General features: G+C 37.3%; 1 protein-coding gene and 1 pseudogene across 1 annotated transcript in view; one reads left to right on the top strand and one right to left on the bottom strand.

Annotated features, from left to right (window-relative positions):
* The first annotated feature begins 2,748 nt into the window (after positions 1–2,748).
* On the top strand, positions 2,749–6,500 carry LOC123628273 (annotated as a pseudogene).
* Positions 6,501–9,307: 2,807 nt separating this feature from the next.
* CLTRN (collectrin, amino acid transport regulator) overlaps positions 9,308–23,222 on the bottom strand; it is a 33,244-nt gene continuing 19,329 nt past the window's right edge. The window contains exons 5-6 of the mRNA XM_045538333.1: positions 19,526–19,720; positions 9,308–10,647 (exon numbers count right to left, since the gene is read on the bottom strand). Coding sequence (XP_045394289.1) covers positions 10,500–10,647; positions 19,526–19,720 — 343 coding nt within the window. The 3' untranslated portion in view covers positions 9,308–10,499. The remainder of the gene's footprint in view (positions 10,648–19,525; positions 19,721–23,222) is intronic.

Raw genomic sequence — 23,222 nt, 5'->3', positions numbered from 1 at the left:
CTTCATTGGTTTAAATTTTCTTTAGCTCTCAAAAGAGCACATTAGATCACCTAGAATTATCCCAAATGAAAGCCAAAAAGCTTATCATAGCAATGAATTGTTCCCCCACTGGTTTATTGTCCTGTCCTCCCAAGGGCCTTTGAGTCTTTGCTTAGAGGAGCCCCAAGCAATGAAGAAATAGAACAGGTGACTCATCCCACACACCTGGCAGACAAGTTAGAGGCACTGATTCTCAGTGTAAGAGAGTCTAAGTGGCATTAGAATTTCACCAGATGCACAAAGTTTTACCCTATTGACTAGTTAGCAAAATAGCTTGTCTATCCATCAGAGAAATTTTTGGTTTTTGTTTTTTTTTTTTTGAGACAGAGTCTCACTCTGTTGCCCAGGCTAGAGTGAGTGCCGTGGCGTCAGCCTAGCTCACAGCAACCTCAAACTCCTGGGCTTAAGCGATCCTCCTGCCTCAGCCTCCCGAGTAGCTGGGACTACAGGCATGTGCCACCATGCCCGGCTAATTTTTTCTATATATATTTTTAGCTGTCCATATAATTTCTTTCTATTTTCAGTAGAGACGGGGTCTCGCTCTTGCTCAGGCTAGTCTCAAACTCCTGAGCTCAAACAATCCGCCCACCTTGGCCTCCCAGAGGGCTAGGATTACAGGCGTGAGCCACCGCGCCCGGGCCAGAGAAACTTTTTAAATTGAGTTGATTGGGAAGCCAGTTCATTCAGCAAATGTCAACGGGTTCAACAATAGAGTGAAAAAAAAAGCAATCATTTTGAAACATGATCATCATTACCTGGTTGGGTGGAAGTTGACACTGAGATAATTATCTTCTCAATCTCCCTCTCTCAGTAGTTTTTTTCTTTGCAACTATACTAGCAGAGTTTTGTAGTGTTTTGTTTAATTTCTTTGTGTTGAAAATTCAAATAGATACATTAGGGTGCCTCCCATTATCTTTCTACCAGATATGTGTGTGGTTATTTATTTCCAGATGGGTAGGTTATCTTACTTCTGAAGATTGTCACCATAGATACAAACATATATTTATCTAATAAATATTTTCCTTAAATAAACCCTTTCCTCCTTTATGGCCTCAAGTTGAGTAGTTTCAATATCAATTTTAATAAGGAAAAATTTCAGTCACAGAGCACATATTCTGTACTAATTTTTATGTTTTTTGTATTCCATTCTATTCTCTGAATAACTATTTGGGCATATAAAGCAAGTATGAGTTCCTTTTTAAAGATAGTCTGTTTATATCAAATGGGGACAAGTTCTTTCACTGGACTGCCTCGTCTTTTATGAAACCTTGCTCACCTGGGGCCATCCAGTTAGTAAATAATAGTGTTAGGATTCAAATTCAGGCAGCACAAGTAATCCTATGGTAGATTAATATGTATCATATATTAATCTATTCCCAGTGGGATCTGGGGCAACATTCTATCACCAAACACTTGAATATTTTGGCAGTTAATAATATGATGGTCTCATTAATACAATAAATAAAAGACATTAAGTATAATAAATGAAGATCATCAAGAGCATTATATCTGCTCAGGTCAAGTGTTGCCACCAAATAGGTTTTAAAGGTTTTTGGATTTTAGAGTTGCAGATAAAGGATTGTGGATATGTCTTCCTCTGGCCCTGGTACTTTCTGCTATTATGTGAAGCATAGTATGCTTCATTTAATATGCAAATGACTACTTACACGTTTTTTTCTCTCTTACTGCAAAGTTTCTCTAGAGAATAACAAGGCTATTGTTGGTCAGCAGAGAGAACCATTAATCCCAAGTATTTTTTTCATTGCCGTCTTATGCACAAGAGGCAATTCTCTTCTTTCTTTCATACTGAGAGCTCAACTACACTTTACACAATATCACTCAAGTTTTTACCTGTTTCTTTCTTTTTCTCTCTGCCTTTTCTCTGACTTCCTTAGGAGTGGTCAGAGAGAAAGGAGAAGGAATAAAAGAATAAGGCCATGTCACATAACCCAAAAAGAGAGAATGCGTTGAAGAGGGTGACAGGGTGCTCTACACTGTGAGATGCTTCAAAGAGATTCAGCAGGTTGAGGATCAAAAAGCTGTAACCTTGACAAACAGAAATTCACAGTGACTTTTGAGGGAACAGTTTCCTCAAGGTGTGGGAATAGAAGCCAGAATGCAGAGTCGATGAGCAAGTGGATGGTGGTGACACCAACAGCAAATCTAGACCTATTTTTTAATTAACTAGGGTCAATATCCTTTAAAAGTCTTCAGAATGCCTATAAGTTCCCTTTACTGGTTCCATGTACTTTCTTATTCTCCCATCAAAAACATGCTTTTCCTCAAGCACTGACAATCAAAATACAATCAATCAAAGCTGGTTCTTATTAAATTGTGTTCTTCTTGTTTGTTTTCATTACATTGCTGGCATTATCCAAGTTTATCTTCTAATAGTTTACATCATAAATATATAATATTTCAGCTATATCGTGGGTTCATATGCTACTGAGAGCTGGTCTGATGACTGTATCAGCATGAACAACATGTTTATATGGAGAACATCTTTCTTAAATTCTGAAGGATTGACTAGCAAACTAATAGCTTGAACCATGTGAAATTTCCATTTTTGTAGATCAAGAATGATTGCATAACAGCAGTGTTACATGGTTCTACCTCATAAGTTTTCAAATGTAACCTTGATACAAACTGAATATTTCCAAATACTTCATCATTTATTAAATATGGTGGGCTATAAGCCAATGGCTTAGGATGAAAAGTGGAATCCAGGGGACTCCAAGAGCAAGTAAGACATGAGTCTTAATTGAACTTTTGTTAAATTTTGCAAATGAGTGCCACCTGTTCACTGTAGCAAGGCAATTGACAATGGTACCTTCTAGGCATGCTTGCTCACAGTGGTGAGTGCTCACTTTGCTGCACACCATGCCCAAGAGCCCTTTCCAAAAGCCTTGGATGTGACCTAGCCCTGTTGTTTTGGGAACCTATTTCCAGATTGGGTCACAAGTTATCAGACACTTAGAAAAAGGTAAGTTACCCTCCCTGGGTCTGATTAAATGTCTTCTTTCAGCTGGGCATGGTGGCTCATGCCTGTAATCTTAGCACTTTGGGAGGCTGAGGCAGGGAGGATCACTTGAGGCCAGGAGTTTGAAACCAGCCTGGGCAACATAAGGAGATCCTGTCTCTACAAAAAATAAAAGTTAGTCAGGTGTGGTGGCATAGTCCCCCAGCTACTTGGGAGGCTGAGGTAGGAGGATGGCTTGAGCCCAGGAGTTTGAGGCTGCAGTGAGCTAACATTGCACTGCTGCACTCCAGCCTGGGCAACAGAGTGACAGCCCATAAAAAAAAAAGTCTTCTTTCATCCAACACCCCACACCCATATTTACTGCTATATATTCACTAATATTCAAAAAATATAAGTGACATCAAGGGGTAATTGTGGAAAAATTACATCTAGGGACACAATTGTCACTTCTTTCCTGGCTAAACTCTCCCCTACGGCCCAGTACCACTATGAAGAGTTGTGCCAACTTGTACCCCACTACTGCCCCTACTGTGTTATAATAATTAAAAAGAGGCTAATGTTGTGTGTTATAAATTGGCTCTCATTCTGTGCCAATAGCTGATAAAAATTCCTTTTCAAACAATGCTATGAAAATAAAGAACAGAATGACTAAATAAATAACACCTAGAAATTATTCATTCATTCATTACAAAATTCCCTTAAAAAGAATGGTATTCTTAGTAATGAACTTAATTTCATCATAAAATAATGAATGAGTCCCTTATAGGACCTTCTTTCTCCTATCATAGTTCCTGAATCTAGCATGATATGTTGAATAGAATTATAGACAGTCAATAAATTTTTAATGGAGGGAGGAAGGAAGGAAAGTAGAAAGGAATGAAAGAAAATGTTATGCATGCTTATGTAATTGAGGTAACTAGACATGAAAATTTTTTATGCAGGAAAACAAGACATAAAATAGGAAACAGAATAGTATGTTAAGGGGCTCCAAGAATTTGAAAGAAAGACTGGGAATTTGGACTCAGTTTCTTTTTAATATTTTTGGCTTTTAGCCTGTGTTCTCTCCCGTTCCTTGTTTCTTATCTAGGAATGATCATAAATGTGCCTATTTCATGGGGTGATGCTCATATCTACAATCTGATCATTATCATTCTAAGTGCAAGAACTCACTGCGTTCTTTCATATTATGATGTTTTGCATCAGTTAGTTCTTGCGGAAAATATGGATAATGAAACTTCTTCAAAAAACCAAAGTTATCTGCATTTACATTTCTTTTTTCTTTTTTTTTTTTGAGACAGAGTCTCACTTTGTTGTCCAGGCTAGAGTGCCATGAGGTCAGCCTAGCTCACAGCAACCTCAAACTCCTGGGCTCAAGCAATCCTGCCTCAGCCTCCAGAGTAGCTGGGACTACAGGCATGTGCTACCATGCCCAGCTAATTTTTTTCTACATATTTTTGTTGTCCAGCTAATTTCTTTCTTTTTTTTTTTTTTTTTAGGAAGAGATGGGGTCTCGCTGTTGCTCAGGCTGGTTTTGAACTCCTGAACTCCAAGGATCCGCCCGCCTTGGCCTCCCAGAATGCTAGGATTACAGGCATGAGCCAGGGTGCCCGGCCTGCATTTACATTTCTTTTGTGAAACAAGTCCAGATATCACCACTCCTGTGAATTTTTCCTGTACTGACTTGGTTTTCAGACACTCTGTCTTTCCAGTTTCATCAAGTAGTTTTTGCTAAGGATGTAGAATCTAGAATGACAGCTATATTTCCATTTGCTTTACAATATTTTATTTCCACTACATATAACCTCGCAATGTGTTCCCTTATGTCAAATTACATGATCATTAAATTAAAAATGAAAGGTGTGGTTGATGATTGACTGCTCTCTAATTACCCAGAGTGTTTGTCAAAGGCAGTAGGCAGGAGGCATAAGCTCTATTTTGCTGTTATATTGACTGTCAAGGTTACAGCACATCTCTGCTAGCATAGAAAACTTTTCCAACAAGAATGTTTAGTGGAACAGACCTTTCCCAGTGGAACAAATCCCCTCTTCATTAGAATACACAGTAAATAAAATGATCTAGTGATCAAAATGTGTTTATCCCATGCCTTCAAAATAAGAAACATTATCTAGGATCAGTGTTTCCCAACATTTTTTCTTCATTATTGAGATTTTTTTAGACCATTTTCCTAATAGCTCTCCCATGAAATTTTAATGCCTTAGATATTACTGTTTATCTGCTTATATACTGTGATCATTTGGAGGACTACAAACCATTGTAATATCTCATTTTTTTCTCCCCACCAAGAACAATTTATGCCCTATTGAGAATGCATATCTTGGATTATGCTTGCCAGTGCACACTGATTTGAATTCAGATGATGTTTCAACAGTTAAAGACTTCAATATGCAAAGCCGCACTATTCTCCTGGAATATACAACCCAAAAGGGCATAGGATAGAAAATGTTTCCTTAGTAAGTCACATCTTGCCAACCAACAGGCCAAATCTTATTCCTCTCCTAAAAATAAGGAAGCTCTACTAATATTAAAAAGCATATGGTTCCCGGGTCAAAATGGTGTCCAAGTAAAAAATCTTATACCCACAGATTCAAACGCCTCTCCTTATAGAGAGAGGGGCTGGCTTTACTCCCAGAAGGGATAAGACTGAGCTTGCAACAGCTACCACCTCATTTGCTTGTTTATTAGCACACATGTATTAAGCTCTGCTGTGTAGGCTTTCAGCTTCATGAGGGCAAGGACTGTGTTTGGTGTTGCTCGCCATTGTAGAATAAAGGACAGAAAGAAGGAAGGGAAAAAGGAAGAGAAGGAAAGAGGGAGACAAGGCACTAGGTAAGTGACTTGAATACTGCCTCTAAGAATATTATATTTAGTGTGAAGATACAGACATATAAACAAGTAAATAAAATGAAGTGTTATAATTATTATAATTTAAAATATGTCTAGGTAGCTGCCAGGCTGGTCCTGCTCCGTGCCGGTGGCCAGGAGTGGGCAGCGGAGCAAACATAAATGTTGCAGTTGCCCACAGTGAGGTGAATCCAAATACCCGTGTAATGAGCAGCCAGGGTACATGGCTGACATATGCATCAGGAGTTGGCTTGCTTCATATTGTCTTACTCAGCATTCCCTTCTTCAGTGTTCCTGTTGCTTGGACCTTAACAAATATATACATAATCTGGGCATATATGTATTTTTGCATGCAGTGAAAGGAACATCTTTTGAAACTCCAGACCAGGGTAAAGCAAGGCTCCTAACTCATTGGGAACAACTGGAATATGGAGTACAGTTTACATCTTCATGGAAGTTTTTCACAATTTCTCCAATAGTTCTATATTTTCTGGCAAGTTTCTGTATGAAGTATGATCCAGCTCACTTCATCCTAAACACAGCTTCTCTCCTGAGTGTGCTAATTCCCAAAACACCACAACTACATGGTGTTCGGATCTTCAGAATTAATAAGTATTGAAATGTTTTGAAACTGAACAAAAATTTTTTACAGCTACTGAATTTCCTATAAGGAAGGAGTAGTTAGTAAACTGCACTGTTTCTGTGATGATGTGAAATGAGAGGTATTTACATTGGAGAGCCAACTGGGTTTTTCATATGCTGTTTTGAGGCGCAGATTTCTATTAAAAGATGCCTCTGTTTAATGCATCTGATATATTTCTGAAGAAAGGCTTTATAAGCAGGCTCGGCAGGCCCAGATTTTAAGTAAATGGCAACACAGTGAGGGTGTAGCAGATAAATCCAAGGAAATAAGAGATTTGTAAGAAACTAGAACCAGCTTAACTTATAATGAATGGGCATTATGTTAGGAAAAGAAAATTTCTAACCATTCAGTCACAGTCAGTTTAAGCAGACTTACATGTAAACCAGAATCATCTCTTTACAAGCTTATTAAAGATTGTTTTTATTACCATACATATTCCTCTTGTTTTATATAACAGGATATACCCTCTTGATTTATGCAAGCCAATTCCTACTTATGAGTGTACTTTTTTGGTTTCACTGGCTCAATATTATGTGTTGATAGATAAGGTCATTTTTATATTTAAAAATCCACCTTCATGACTGATTGGTGCTAGAAGATAGCCAGGTATCTCACAAGCAGCCTCTGAGTCAGTGCTTTAATTTTGGAAAAAGTGGCTTTTACTGCTTTCCTGACACAAGGCTGTGAAACCAATTAAGAAAATAATTTATTTGAAGCATCTAAGGTATGAGGTAATTTAAAGTGTCTGCTTATTTAGTTGAGCAATTTAATTGGTAAAGTCAGTCATTTTTTAGAAAAGGAAATATAAAATGGACAACTATATAGCCAACCTGTGGTCTGGCAGAAATTGTTTCTCTAGCAATAATACCAAAGTAAGTAATGGAGTCTTTTTTAGCAGGTCTGCAGTAAAAGATAACATTCTCTTTTCTTAGTCTGCCTTCTCTCAACCCCCATATTTTGCCCATTAATATTTTGCCTTTAAATACATGGTTCTTAGTGTAGATAACCCAAAATGGTAACTATTTCCAGAGCACCAATCATATTGAATTCTGACTTAGGAAAGTTTCCCATAGGTGCTAACATTAATTGCAAAAAATAACTATATACTACTTTGAGTAGTAAGCATGTCAAAAAACCAAAGTTCTGATATGGGATGAAATTGAACAATTCAGTCAACATTTATAAACAAAATCGAGTGAAAAGAGTTATAGACCAATTTAAAAACCAGTTTGTGTCAATAAACTGACTTTTGGGGATAATGATCGTTTTGTATTTCAAAAGTATTGAGTTTAGAAATCAGTTGTATGATACAGCCTTTGTATGTTTGTCTTTTCTCATGTATTTTTAAATAACCAGCAATCTATACTTTAATAAAATTTTTCCTTGATGTAAAAAAATGTCTAGATATAGTTAGGTTACAAAGCAGTGGTTAATTCCATCTGGTTGGAGGTTGAGAGCAAAGTGAAATGGGTTATGAAAACATTTATGGAGACGAGGCTGCATTAGGACTTTTGTGGGCTCTAAAGCACTCTTGCCTTTGTGGTCCCCTTCTTCCATAAAAACATATTTAAAAGTAATATCATTATAGTGGAACAAGATGAGTATAATTGTCCAGGCATTCGAGGAGCACATAGCCAGGATGTTCAGCAAAGACCTCCCTGAGGTCAAAATGTTTAAGTGAGAGAGACTCTAAGGACAAGTGGGAAGAGTGACTGAGAGGTAGGGTAAAACACTTTATTCAAAGGCCCAGAAGTGAAAGATCTATGTATGACTGGATGGAAGAGAAAGAGAGAGGGGATAGGGTTGGAGGGGGTGGAGAGAGAGAGAGAGAGAGGAGAGAATGGGTGAGAGATGAAGTTAGGGAAGGAAGTGGGGATCAAACCTCAGCAGGCCCTGTGTTAAAGGGTCTGGCTTTATTCTAAGGATAATGAGAAGCCATTAAAAGTCCTTATGTTAAGAACTAACAGGTCCAGGTTTCCATCTGGGGCATTCATTCAAGCTACATTGCAGCCAATGGACTGGTAGGTATTCTGGGGGGCCTCTAGGTTTCCTCTTGTGGGCCAATGTACTCATCCCCAGCACTGAGGAATATTGGCTGTTGAAGGCTCACAGCCAAATCCTCCAGTGAGCATTGCACCCAGCCACAGTGAACCGCCTTTCCCAAAGGTAGACCTTCTCCCAGAGAGCATCCGTGGTCATCCCTGGTTAATGTGGAGATACAAAGGCCCAACCCCCTTATCTCAAGCAAGGGCAGCCCTAGCTCCTGAGCTCCCTGAAGGATTGGCTGAGGCCTCGGTTGTAACCATGCCTCTGGTTTTTTTCGTTTTGCTTAATCCTACTCTATGAGTTACCTATTGCTGTATAACACATCACCACAAATTTAATGGCTAAAAAAATACACATTTTCATCTCAGTGTCCATGGTCGAGAGTCTGTGTACAGCCTAGCTGGGTCCTCTACTCAGGCTGCAAAGTGTTGGCCAGACTGTATTCTCATCTGGAGGTTTGGCTGGGGAAAAAAAAATCTGCTTCCAAGCTCATTCCAGTTGTCAGAATTCATTTCCTTGTGGTTTTAGGACTGAGATGCTGGCTATTGGTTGGAGGCTGTCTGTGGTGTCTAGATGTCACCAGCAATTCCTAGAGGATGCTCACAGTTCCTGTCACGTAGACTTTCCCAACATAGCCACTTACTGAGTCAAGCCATCAAGAAGAGTCTCTAGAACAAGTCTGCTACCAAGACAGACTCATATATAATATAAAATAATTGCAGCAGCGCAGCATCTCATCACCTTTGCTATATTTTATTCATTAGAAGCAAGCCACAGATTCCATACTCACTCGAGGGGAGGGGATTACATAAAGTTTTGAACACCAGGAGCCACCTTCACATCTGTCTGCCACACTTGGCTTCTTCACTTCCTACAGGTGTACCTCCTGAGAGCATGCTCCAAGAAACCTGCTACCTGCAACTACCCATCTTAGAGTCTGGATCCAAGGAGCAACACTGAAGACAGGGAAGTAAGTTAGAGACTTGCTGTAACCTTAACTATGGGTGATAGCAGTAGGAGATTCAGTAGCAAACTTTATTTCCATTAATAAATGTATAATCATTATTATTAGAATTTAGAATGATACATGCCCTATCTGGAAATAAAATCAAGTCTAAAAACAAGGTATCTTCAAATAACGATATACACAATAAAAATAATTCATTTCTAGGGCTGTAGAGTCGATTAAACATAACTAATAAAAATTAAACTTACTATGTTCCACAGTGTGAAAATAAATCTCAGACACAGTCACACAATCAAAAAGAGATGATTAACAGTTTATTAAATTAGCACAGATTGGACTTTTGCAAATTGCAGAAATATTCAGCAAATAGAACTGTCCCATTAGAGACTGATATTCAGAAATATATAAGCAGCTTTAGGTATGATAACAGGATAAAATTCCACCTTTTTATCAGCATTTCTATTTTATCCATCCCATTTGCAATACATTTTACTTTTGCTTGCTTAGTCATATACAGAGTGATATAAATGATATTCAAAAAGGATCCATTTTCAATCATTTCTACACCATATTATAGGTATTCCCCTCTGAAAAAATTATTTTTCCTTAAGTCTTTGAAGTGTGAAAAAATTATACATATATATATACATACATATATACATATATATATATATCCCTGACCTTATTTCTGGAAATTCTTAAATCAATAACTGTAAACACCACATGGCCACACTTATGTGCTGTCAGAAAAATATTTTAGAATATTTTGAGTAGTCAATAGCTTATGATTTCAGTGGGTTTGTGGGTATAATTGATTGCTTTTCATTTTAAAGTACATTCAAGATTTATTACAAAAAGGGATGGTGAAACAAAATATAAAATCTGCCCTTGGTATTTGAGAATGCTTAGCAGAAAGCGCAAAAAAAGTATTGAATTTATCAGGGAAGCAGAACAACAGCCCTTCAGAGAGGGGTAAGCCGCTCATCCTCTGACATGAAGACATCATTAATGTGCCCTCCCTTCTCATCCAAAGGGTTGCCGTTCTCCATTGTGATCATGTGTTCACACTTATCTTCACTGTCAATTGCTTCAGATGTTTCTGTTTTCTTCCTAAAAGCATACAAAAAGAGGCATTGGCATCTAAGAGGCGATGAGCATGGCTGAGTATGGTCTTCTGTACAAACATGGAGAACAGGAAGGGGAATAGGAACCTTAGAACTATGAAACAATTAATGATATTATGTATTTTCAAATAAATTTCAAAGATTGTAAAGAGTTGGTGAGGCGAAAAGATACTATCAAGATAAGAACTCTGCATGGATGACATATGTATATTAATCAGAACAAGTGGTCTTATTTAGAATAGAATATAAATATAGATGAATATGTATATGAATGAATATATATGCATATGAAGGAATATGACTGTATACACACATATACATACACACACAAATTGCATGAAGGATGTGAAGAAATGTATGGTAAACTGGCAAGTTTAAAATTTTGCTCTAGGAGAACAACTTAACAAAAATTGAACTTAAAAAAGTAATAAGGGGGATTTGACAACCTAATGGTCTGCAAATGTTGAGTGAAAACCAAATTGAAATGAGCTATCAGAAAGCAAATTCACATTACTTTGTAGAAAGTAAGTAACTGTTACAAATTTCAGATATCACTGCTTGGCTCTACTTATTACAAAATAATTGTGTTCATTTGTAAGTCAGGATTTTGGAACTCAGAACACATCTTCCTAATTACATTACAACTCGTAGTTGTAATTCCAGGTCATTCCAAAAAGCTCCACATGACAGGATAAATTTTTTAGTTTCTCATACTCTCACCCTTTGTAGATCCTGCTACCCCAACCCAAGTGGTAACTAAATCCTTAATATGTCCTTGGAGTGTGGAAAGCTACAGACTAAAATTCAGAAGTTTTTCCTATCTTTTGTGAAAGACTAAGACACCGAGCCAATTATGCTTGATATCATGCAGTAAAAGAAAGAAGAGAAGTGGGTGCCTCTCTAGGCAACCATAAGAAGGAGGGGTTTGCCTGAGGCTTATCACAGATTGGACATTGGAACACCATTCCATGGTAGCACCAGAGATCCACGATGTCAAGCATGAGGCTCCCAGAGTTGCCAAGGATTCTCTTGTCCAAGGAATCTGGGGAAACTCAAAAAAGGAAGACCTGAAGGGATCATCTGGCTGGAATGTTGGGCATTGCAGTGGTGACCAGGGTGAATTCTCACCACTATGAGAGTCTCTTAGGACCTTAGTGAGTCTCTGACAGGTGAGGAGGTGGTGAAGATGCCCCAATGATGACCAAAATGGAACTTCCTATTAGTCCTATCTGAGCATCACTTTTAATGTGCTTTAAAGAATATGGTGGAAGAAAAAGGAGAAAAGAGAAAGCTCTTTTTCACAAAAGAATGCCAACTAATACAGAAAGGGTAATAGAAATAGGCAATCACCGCTACAATAAAAATTGATAAAGAATCATCAATGGATACTGAACCATCCAGTGAGAGATGGTTGGGGAACAGGATATTCACATGGTCTCAAAGTATCACCCCCATAATCAATGTACTAATTACAAAAGGACACTTGTATTTTGCCAGGAGAGAAATCTGGTGAACACCTCCAACCATGATACAAACTGACAAGTCCCTCCTGATTTGATACACTGAGAAGATCACATATACATTTTTTCCTGTGTTCCTGCCACCCCAACCCCACTTTTTTTGCCTGAATCTCATAATGAGGAACCTAATCAGACAAATCCAAATTTAAAGATGTTTTGCAAAACAGCTGACCTGAATTCAGCACAGAGTAGCCATTCAACTCAATGGGTGGATGGAGCAATGAATGTAGATCCATGGCTGGTTGGTTAGATGATAAATTAATGGATGGATGAATGAATGGATGAATTAATGCTGTAAGTAAAGTTATGCAGACATTAGCCCAAGGTAGATTTTGAATGGGATTCACCACAAGAAAAGGAAGGAAGGAAGGAAGGAAGGAAGGAAGGAAGGAAGGAAGGAAGGAAGGAAGGAAGGAAGGAAGAAAGGGAGTTTCATACATGTGAAATTTTTGTATCTCATATTTTTTTAATGGATGGAGAAAATATTCATTTTTTTAGCTTAGGAATTAGGAGTTAGCATGGATTTTGCCAGGCTTTGCTGATGGTTTATTAAGTAATGTCAAAGAGCTAGAATTCATTTTAAAAAGTAAAATACCTTTCCAATACTGTGAATCCCAATGTCATCATCTGAAAGTATTTTGTCATTATATATGCCACTATCCAATGTCACAATGAATCACTATAGGAAATGATTGAATAGGAGCCATTAAATTTTAAACATTTATTCATAAAACTACTTGCTCAATGCTAGGTTAAAAGTCCAAGAGACCCAGGAAAAGATAGGCTGCTGTGTTTTTCCAGCCTCAGGGTGAAGACACTGCACTGTCCATTGAGAGCATCAGCAATCAGCACATGTTGGAGTGGACAGAGAGTTTAATGTGGTGAGAGGGTCCTCCAGCCAGGCAAAATCACCCACCAGAGGACTAGAACACTTTGGTTCCTCCTCCTGTGGACAGGAGTATTGTCACTGTCCATGTCCTCCAGAAAGAAAAGGCAATTAATATTCTATAACCATCAGCCACATCACTTCCATTCATAGTATCCAACATTCATTAACAGCTATGTTTTGTGTGCCTGCTATGTGTGTGGAAAAGATACAATCATTATCCTAAAAAGGACTCAATGAAAGGGAAAAACTCCATATTCATCCATCCTCCCTCCCTCCCTCATTTTTTAATGTTTTATGAAAGGGAGAAATGATTTTTTATAGGGATGAAGCCCTAGTAGAGAATATACATATCACCAAAAATGACTAGCTCATGAAAATTCTCCCAAAATCATTCCTCACTGAGCTTGGAGTGAATAATAATTTTCCATAACAATAAATAGGTTTTAAACAGCCAAATCTTACCCTGAAATTTGTGTTTATAAGTATAAAACCCATATTATAAAATCTTAGTGAAGGAAGCATTCTGCAGTAGGTAGCAATGCAATAATAGTCTTAGAAATAATGGGTTGTCAGTGTCTACTTGCTAGTTTCTTCAGTAAAAAAGTGTTTTATGGAGTTGGAAGAAAAATGGCAGAGAGCTAGACACATGCAGATCACTGCAAGGAATCTCACCTCCCTCTCCAGAGCCACAAAGGGAAAATAATCCATCAGGCATCACAAAGGAATGGGGAATAACTAAAAAGGAAGATGGAAATGAATGAAGACAAGTTTCGCTTCTTTAGAAGAAGGATAATTTCTTGACCAAAAAGGTTCTGAGGGCAATCACTGTGGAAATCTATGAAAGTGAGCTGTGTCAGTGGAAAATTAGGTACATATTGTTCTTTTGCAACCTTTAATCCAGTTGTTCTGAGCCTTAGCATTGCTGGGCTTCACAAACTGCAGTGTCAGTAACTTGCTGGCTGGTGGACATGATAAACAGCTCAAAGGTTATCTAACAGTCATATAGCACTTTGTCACATTTCAGAGTGCGTGCTGTAATAAAGTGATTCACTACCTGTGCATTGCTCTAAGAATCATAAAACTTAACTATATTTTGATCATTCTGATTTGATGTTCTGCTAAAAACATGATTTCTTTTTCCTGAAAACTAAAATTGAGTGTTAATGATTTCCGCTGTTCCTGCAACGTCAGGCGGTTCAGGAAGAGGATGAAAAACCTGTTACTAAAATGCATGAAATTAACTCCTAGGAGACTTGAGAGCAGATATCTCTCATAAATCCAGAGATAAGAGGGGCAAAATAAGTATCAGGCAGCCTTCAGAGCTGGGGAGTGTTCAGAAACAGGGTTTGCTGTGTTCCGAGATAAAGTAGTGGCGGTTAAAAGCAGAAAGAGTATTTCTGTCTCCCTTCATAGAAAATAGGGCTGATGAGCCAAGACCCAAGAATAGCCAGAAAAACAATAAAGGACAGACAAATATGATTTTTAAACAGGATAGAATCAATTATTGGGGAATTGGGACTGTCCTTATAATCAATCCAGATGATTCCTGGGGGAAAAGTCAGTGTTACTGAAACAATATGAGTGGGCATTGCAGCACACTGAGATTGGTGGACTTTGAAATCAAGCCTGTCTGGCTTTAAATCCTGGTACCACTGCTTTTTACCCATGTGACTATAGACAAGTTGCTTTACATCTGCATATAATATCAATAATAATGATAATAATATTAGGTATCTATTACATGGCAGAAATCAGATTAGGTGCTTGTACACATAATCTCATTTCATTCTCACTGTGATATTATGTAGATTTTATTATTATCCCCGTTTTTTAGATGAAGGAGCTGAGACTCAACTTAGTAGAGCAACTTATCTTTCAGAATGAAACAAGATTGGTGAAAGGATTTGATCTAGAACTCTATTTAGTGCCCCCAGACTCCACTGAAAACACACAGACATTGGATTTCTATCAAGCGCACATACTTAAGAACAGTAAAGAAAAATAATTATTGTATTAGCTATGACATTTCTCATTTTATTTACATTTCTATTTTTAAGACTATATATTTATTTAAGACTTTAGGCCAGGTACAGTGGCTCACGCCTGTAATCCTAGCATTTTGGGAGGCTGAGGTGGGAGGATCACTTGGGACCAGGAGTTTGAGATCAGCCTGAGCAACACAGCGAGACTTCATCTCTACAAAAAATTAAAAAATTAGCCAGGCATGGTGGTGCGTGCCTGCAGTCCCAGCTACTCGGGAAGCTGAGGCAGGAGGATTGCTTGAGCTCAGGAGTTTAAGGTTGCAGTGAGCTCTGATGATGCCCCTGCAGTCCAGCCCAGGCAACAGAGCAAGACAGAAAGAAAGAGAGAAAGAAAGAAAGAGAAAGAGAAAGAGAGAAAGAGAGAAAGAAAGAGAGAGAAAGAAAGAGAGAGAGAGAAAGAGAGAGAGAGAGAAAGAAAAAAGGACTTTAGAAGAATGTTAAGTTTCAGTATATGAAAGTGAATATCCAAATGCAGAAGAATGAAATTGGACTGTTATCTCACACCAAATACAAAAATCAACGCAAAATTGATTAAGGACTTGAACATAAAACCTGAAACTATAAAATGACTAGAAGAAAACAAAGGGGAAAAACTCCATGACTTTGGTCTGGGCAATGAATTTTTGGATATGACCCCAAAAGCACGGCAACAAAAGCAAAAGTAGACAAATGGGATTTACATAAAACTAAAAAGCTTCTGCAAAAAAGAGGGATTACTATCCAAAATATATAAGGAACTCAAACAACACAATAGCAAGAAAACAACCCAATTTAAAAATAGGCAACGGGCCTCCATAGACAATTTTCAAAAGAAGATATACAAATGGCCAACAGGTATATGAAAAAATGCTCAACATCACTAATCATCAGGGAAATGCAAATTAAAACCACAATGAGATGTCACCTCACACCTGTTAGAATAGCTATTGTCAAAAAGACAAAAGATAGCAAGTGTCGGCCAGAATACGGAGAAAAGGGAACCCATGTACATTGTTGGGGGAATGTAAATTAGTATAGCAATTATAGAAAACAGTATGGAGTTTCCTCAAAGAATTAAAAATATAACTACCACATGATCCAGTAATCTCACTTCTGGGTACATATCCAAAGGAATTGAAATGAGTATGTTGAAGAGATATCTGCACTCCCATGTTCATTGCAGCATTATTCATAACAGCCAAAGAATGGAATCAATCTAAGAAGTATCCATTGATCATCAATGGATGAATGGACAAAGAAAATGTGCTGTTTGTGTTTATGTATGTGTGTGTGTATGTCTATAATAGAATACCATTCAGCCTTTAAAAAGAATGAAATCCTGTCATTTGTGACAACACAAGTGAACCTGAAGGACATTATACTAAGTGAAATAAGCCAGAAAGACAAATGTCATATGGTCTCACTTATATGTGGAATCTAAAAAAGTTGAACTTATAGAAGCAGAAAGTAGAATAGTGGTTGTTGGGGGCTTGGGATATGTTGGTCAAAAAGATAATGTTTCAGTTAGACAGTAGGAATAATTTTGGGTGATCTGTTGTAGTGAGTGTAGTTAGTAATTATGTATACTTCAAAATTGCTAAGAGAGTAGATCTTAAATGTCCTCACTTCCAAAAAAGATAACTCTGTGAGGTGATGGCTATGTTAATTGCTTAATTTAACCATTTCACAATATATACATGTATTAAAATATCACCTTGTGTATCAGAAAATATATGAAATTTTTATTTGTTAATGATACTTCAATAAAATAGGTATTTATTTGCTAATAAAATCCCAAGCAATGAGTCAGTGAACTGGAGAAATTTCTACAGTATGATGACAATATCTGAGTGGAAAAGAGTTCCTTTCCTTGCACCCCTGAATCACAGCAATGGGTTAAGCTGATCTTAGATAATAATAATAATTACTGTTTATTTAGTGCACATAATATCCTGGATATTTTATACACATTTATATCAGTCAATCCCCATAAAAGCCCTGTGAGATATCATCTCCCTATTGCAGATGGGGAAACTGAGACCCATGGAAATGGGTCTCAGTGGCTCAACCGAGATTATATAGGTAAAGAGCATAGCCAGTATTTGAGTTTACCTAGTTTGGGCTCCAATGATTGTATACTTTTCACCCCACTGGGTGGAATAATCAATATAATGATGTTATTGACAAAGATAACAGAATTATTAAAGCTTTGGCTGAGAAATTTCTCCGATAGTAAGTTTAAATATGCAAATGTGTTAGACTCTTCTCCATAGAGGCAGAACAATGACTTAGATAATCCCATGGTTTTTCCAGGTCTTTTAAGTTTAGGATTTTGTACCACACAAACTATGTTCATTACTATCTAATGTACGGAGTGTATTGTTAAAACTTTCTTTGATTGTCTTCCTCAAAACTAAAGGCTTTGGGGACAACTACTATCTTTTCCATGACTAGAAAGGGCTTTCATCACAATTATCAGGGCTCTCCCCACTTCAAACTGCACATTCTCCTTGCCTTTGAAGCAATATTTTGCCCAAGAGAAACCCACCATGAATTGTATCAAACTTAGAACAATTTATCTTCAGAAGATTGTCACAATTTTCCTGATTATATTTACTAATTATTGATGCTATCCAGGTTTACACAAGAAATTTGTCCATATGTTTTCCTAGTTAGAACATGAAATGAATTTATAAAGGCAAGGTTGTGACAACAGCTTCACTTCTCCCAGGCAACAGATTATGATGCTATACACCCACTTATTATAGTACTGTAGAATCTGCTCAGAAGGAAAGAGATAGCTGATCCTAGCACAAACTAGCTGAAAGACCAGCAAATGGCAGGATAATAAAATAATAGTAACAGCTAACACTTATTGAGCACTCATTGTGTGCCAGGTACCAATCTAAGCACTCTATCATATTAACTCTTTTTATCCCACCAAGTTAATTATTTTCAGTACATCGCACTGTCGCTCTAAAAAAGTTATCTATGCATAGACAGCAAAGATAAACTTAACCAGCTTGACTCTAGCACCACAAATCATATTCTCCTAAGCTCGGTTTCCCTGACTCATTGTTTGTGCTTACTGATATCCACACAGTTAATGAATTATATACAAGGGCAGAATCTAAGTGATAAATACTTTGAATCTAAGAAGTCTATCTCCAGAGTCCATTCTTCTAACTGCTGCACTATATTGTACTAGCGAGAAAATTGGGAACCAAAGAGATGGCGTGAATTCATGAAGGTTACAATCGTTAGAAACCATAGAATCACAGCATCTCAGGATCAATAGAAAACAAGAATACTAAACATAGGTATTCAAGGATTACAAGAGACTATTTCTTAATATCCTAAAAACAAAAACGAAAATGAAACAAACACCTTGTATCAAGTCTCTTTGTATTACACGTCATGCCAAGATAAAGAAAATCAAGCAAGTACAACTTGATCCTAATCTTTGAGTTTAATTTGGGGACTAGACATAGACGTCATTTATTCCATAGAATTTCACTTATCATTTGTGAAAAAAAATTACAAAGCCCAAAATTTAAAATTATTACCTTCTGTTAGTAACTAGGGTGAAACATATGGAAAATAGCATACCTCGGGAGAAGCATTTAGTCAAACACTTACTCAGCCAAACACATCCCACATATGCCATGTAGGTACCAACACTTTTGAAAACCATGTCCCTGTGATTTTGAAATGCATGTCCCTGTGATTCCCACTTACCAGAAACTCCTCTTCCTTGGTGTTGGAAGGGAACATTTAGAAGCATGAAAGTGTTTAGTGAAGAAGGGAATTTTCCATCTTCCCTTCTGGATTAGAGGTACTTGTAAACAAAACCATGCTGAGAAATCCTGTCTCCTCTTCTTCCCCTCTACCTCAGCAACTCTCACACTGGTCTGAAATCCCCTCTTGAAGAAATATCAATAATTTAGACATCAAAGTTTGCAAGTGCCCCAGAATCCAGGTAAATGATCTGAAGTAGCGGGAATCTAAATATAAGTTGTTAAATTGAAAGCTCTCAAACTAAGGTGGGGAGACATGAAAAGAACTGTGCAACTGCTGGCATTTGGATGTGGACAACTACCAAACAGGAACTCTGCCCTCATAAGTCTGCTTAGCTCCATGTATCCAGCTTAGAAAATCATAACGTAGATAAGTAAAATCAACTCTGGATATGAAACATTCACATGATATAGAAGAGAGAGAAAGATAGTAACAGAGGGAACCTAGTTAAGTAAGGGACAATGGACTCTCAAAAATATCTAAAGACAAGAGCATAGGTGATATTTTTAAAATAACCAATTTTTTCAGAGTTTCAAATTTAAGGCATTATCTTTAGCCAGAGGAAAATCCTCTCCTTATTTTTCCAAGTCATGAAGAAACAGGAAAATGCTCTCTAACTCCCTTTAAATATCTTACCTTCTACTTTGCCAGATCCCTGATAAAACCAGTAGTGTAATTGCAACTATGACGATGCAAAATATCACAGCAAATATAATAATCCAGGCAGGTACAGATTCGTCCACGGGTGGTGCAAGTGTGGAAGGAATTTTTAAAAATTCCAGAGTTTGGTCATTCAAAGAGAAGGCATTGTTGATCCGGTTCCTACTCATTCTAAAATATAATGATAATTAAAAGCAAACAAAATAAGACAGAAAAAGAAACAATTAGAAACAAAGTACAAACCTGTCTCTCCATGATTACAAATATCACTATAAACAAAGTGTCCTCCTAACAGGAAACTTCAGGTTGACTAGGAAATTTGCTGAGGGCAATTATGCTGTGGTTTCTTTTAATAAGTTGCAGTGCTGGCTGCCATGTGAATGTCCTAGAAGTAACCAGAAGTCCTGTGCTTTGAGCTGTGCCCACCATGTTTTATGTCCTGAGAGGTAACATCTAGATTAGAATGACAGTATGTAGTGAGCACAGGAAGGGAGACATGGTAACATAAGACTTGTTCGGTAAACTGAAAGTAGTTCCATAGGACTGAAGGCAATGGTAGTTTTTGGAGTCCAAAAGTTTAGAGAAATACATTACTTTTACTGGGAAACATCTGCAGTTTTGGTGGTGGTGGCAGTTAGGGCGAAATTGGTAGCAAAGACTTCTTTAATTGAAAACAAATAAGTGAAGTTCCAACTGGAATTTGTGAACTAGGTGAGGAGAGTCCTTGGAGATGTTTTACAACCCTTACTGAATTCATACTACATAAGTTGACTTCATCTACCTCTAGAACAACCTTGGAATATAGAAATGTAATATGGTCCTCATGTGGCTTAAAATTTTCGAGTAGCTGCACTAAAAAAAAAATAAAAAGAAACAGGTAAAATTAATTTTAATAATTTTTTGTTTTTTTGTTTTTTTTTTTTTTTGAGACAGAGTCTCACTTTGTTGCCCGGGCTAGAGTGAGTGCCGTGGCATCAGCCTAGCTCACAGCAACCTCAGACTCCTGGGCTTAAGCGATCCTACTGCCTCAGCCTCCCGAGTAGCTGGGACTACAGGCATGAGCCACCATGCCCGGCTAATTTTTTTGTATATATATTTTTAGTTGTCCAGATAATTTAGTTCTATTTTTTAGTAGAGACGGGGACTTGCTCAGGCTGGTCTCAAACTCCTGACCTCGAGCGATCCACCCGCCTCGGCCTCCCAGAGCTAGGATTACAGGCATGAGCCACCGCGCCCGGCCTAATTTTAATAATTTTTTGTCCAATATATCCAAGAAAATGTTAACATGTAATCAATATTGAGTTGTTGGTTCACATCTTCTTTTGTACTAAGTCTTTGAAATTTGGAGTATATTTTACACTTAGAGTATATCGCATTTTGGACTAGCCACATTTCAAGTGCTTGATAATCACATGTGGCTGGTGGCTACAGTATTGGACAGCCCAGGTCTAGGGAGCCCAATAGCAATGGCTTGCGAATCTGCAGACCAGCACCAGGCAATCAGAGAAGACCCCCTTTAGCAAATAAAAATCTGTGCTGAGGCATGATTATTCATGGATGTGAAAGTGAACCCCAGATAATCCACAACAAAGATTAAATGTATTTTTTATTAAAAGATGGATTTTTTTTTCATAACCTAATACTGACAATCTGGGAGCACAAACCTTTCCACAAAATAATGAACACTGCTGCTAAGATATAACTCAGAGAAAGATGAAAAGTTTCTCTGCATTCTCATTCTGTCTACCTGGTTGATTAACCTTTTGCTACTTTCTCACTCTAGGCTAGGAATGTTCTCTATCACCTCTCAGGCTGATTGGAAGTTCTAGCTCAAGTACACATTAAATTTTATTCACCACTGGAATCTCCAATTTGTGTCAATCACTATTGATATCTTCCAGCCAAGACTGGCATTCAATTAGGCCAGGCCCTCACAAAAGAACTATAACAGACATCTCAGAACTGGCTGGTCATTCCCTTACCTCATTCCATAGGTGTGGACACTCTAGTAAAGAGGAAAAAAAAATCACTGGATATGGTGACAGCATGCCTAGGATCAAGTCCTCACTCTTTTTCTTTCTACCATGGTGGGCTTAACAAATCAATTAATCTCCCTGAGCTTCAGTTTCCTCATTTATAAATGAGGGATAATAATAATTACTCAAAAATTATTGGTGTTGATATTAAATGCCACAGATGCATGAGAACATACCTTGTGAACAAGAAGGTGCTATGCAAATATTAGGTGGAACTAGTATTATTTTGCCCAACCACATAAATTCTTCAGCCTTGAAATTCCTATTACCTGCTCTCTAAGTATCATCTCCTCTTTTTTTTTCACTCTATCATTTCTTCTTGGTATTGTTTTCGTTATTTTTATCCAATCTTGATGTGCCCTACTCATTCTCTGACATAAATTCTCTTTCTATTGGCCATCCACACCCCGCTAAATAGTTTCTCCTGCTGACCTTTGAAATAGACACATTGTTATGAACATGTTCATGTACTTCTTGGACCTTCACCCCAAGCACACACTCTTCCTTCTCATATTTACCCAAGCCTGGCGTAAACACAGTGCCTCCATTTTTCTCATAGCCCTTGCAGATCACAAGAATTGAATAAAATCCCTTTTCATGTGAAATATGGTGTTTCCAATTTTTACTCCCTAAGTGGTGGGTCTTAACAGTATTAGTACAAGTGTAATTTAGTTCAAACCCTCTTGTTAGAGCAGATTGAACCATTTCCCGTTGATATAGATCCTCAGTGCCTTTGCTTCAGCCAGGAGAATAGATGATTGTTCACAAAAACCTTTGACATTTGATTACATACCCATTCTCTTAAGTGTTAATATTTTACAGAGAGCAAATTAGTTCTTTCACTAGGTATTTCTCCTTGGTAAAGAGAATAATGTGCATTTTAGTAACCTGTAAATCTTTTGTGGGGCGAGTTACTTTGTTTTGTTCTTTATTTTTCAGGAAATAGTTTATTTCATGAATTCATTCTTCCAAAATACCTTGCTCAACATGAATCACATGTGGCATTTGAAGTTCTGAACACATTAAATGCACATTAATTAAAATAAAAACAAATCCTTCTAATTCTTGGGAGTCAAGAACTAGTTTCATTTTTGAGTTTGTTATGATTATAAGGAGTGGAGGTGAGCAGCTGTCAGAAAAGAGTGTAAAAGACTTAAAATGGGCAAAAAAGATTACTGGACATTTTACTGATTATCCTGCCTAGTGTACCTTTCTGGGCAATTTTCACCTCTTATTGTCTTTGAGTTATTTTGCAAATCCATAAGTTCTAGAAAACTGACATAATGTAAATGATTCTTGTCCATAAAAAAATCAAACAAATTGTGTCTGGTGGAACATTATTGATTACTGCCTGATAGATAAACTGACACATCATTTTGTAAATGCATTTCACCATTTCTTATGTCCTCTATATGTGTGGTTCCTTGAAATGTCCTTTGAAATGGTTGTAACATCTTACTAGTTCCCTCTTTAATTAATGAAATTATAAAATCTTTGATAGTATTCACTTTTAATTTGTATGAGAGCCATAAATTTACAGGTTTTTTTAAAAATTATCTTTTAAAGGTAAAGACTATATATTGACTGAAAAAGGTAAATCCTTAGATACTCAAGAAATGTGAATATTTTTCTTGGTT

This window comes from Lemur catta, chromosome X (genome assembly GCF_020740605.2).
Source record: "Lemur catta isolate mLemCat1 chromosome X, mLemCat1.pri, whole genome shotgun sequence".
Taxonomy (NCBI): domain Eukaryota; kingdom Metazoa; phylum Chordata; class Mammalia; order Primates; family Lemuridae; genus Lemur; species Lemur catta.
Note: the sequence above shows the minus strand (reverse complement) of the source record. Positions and strands in the feature narration are given on the sequence as shown.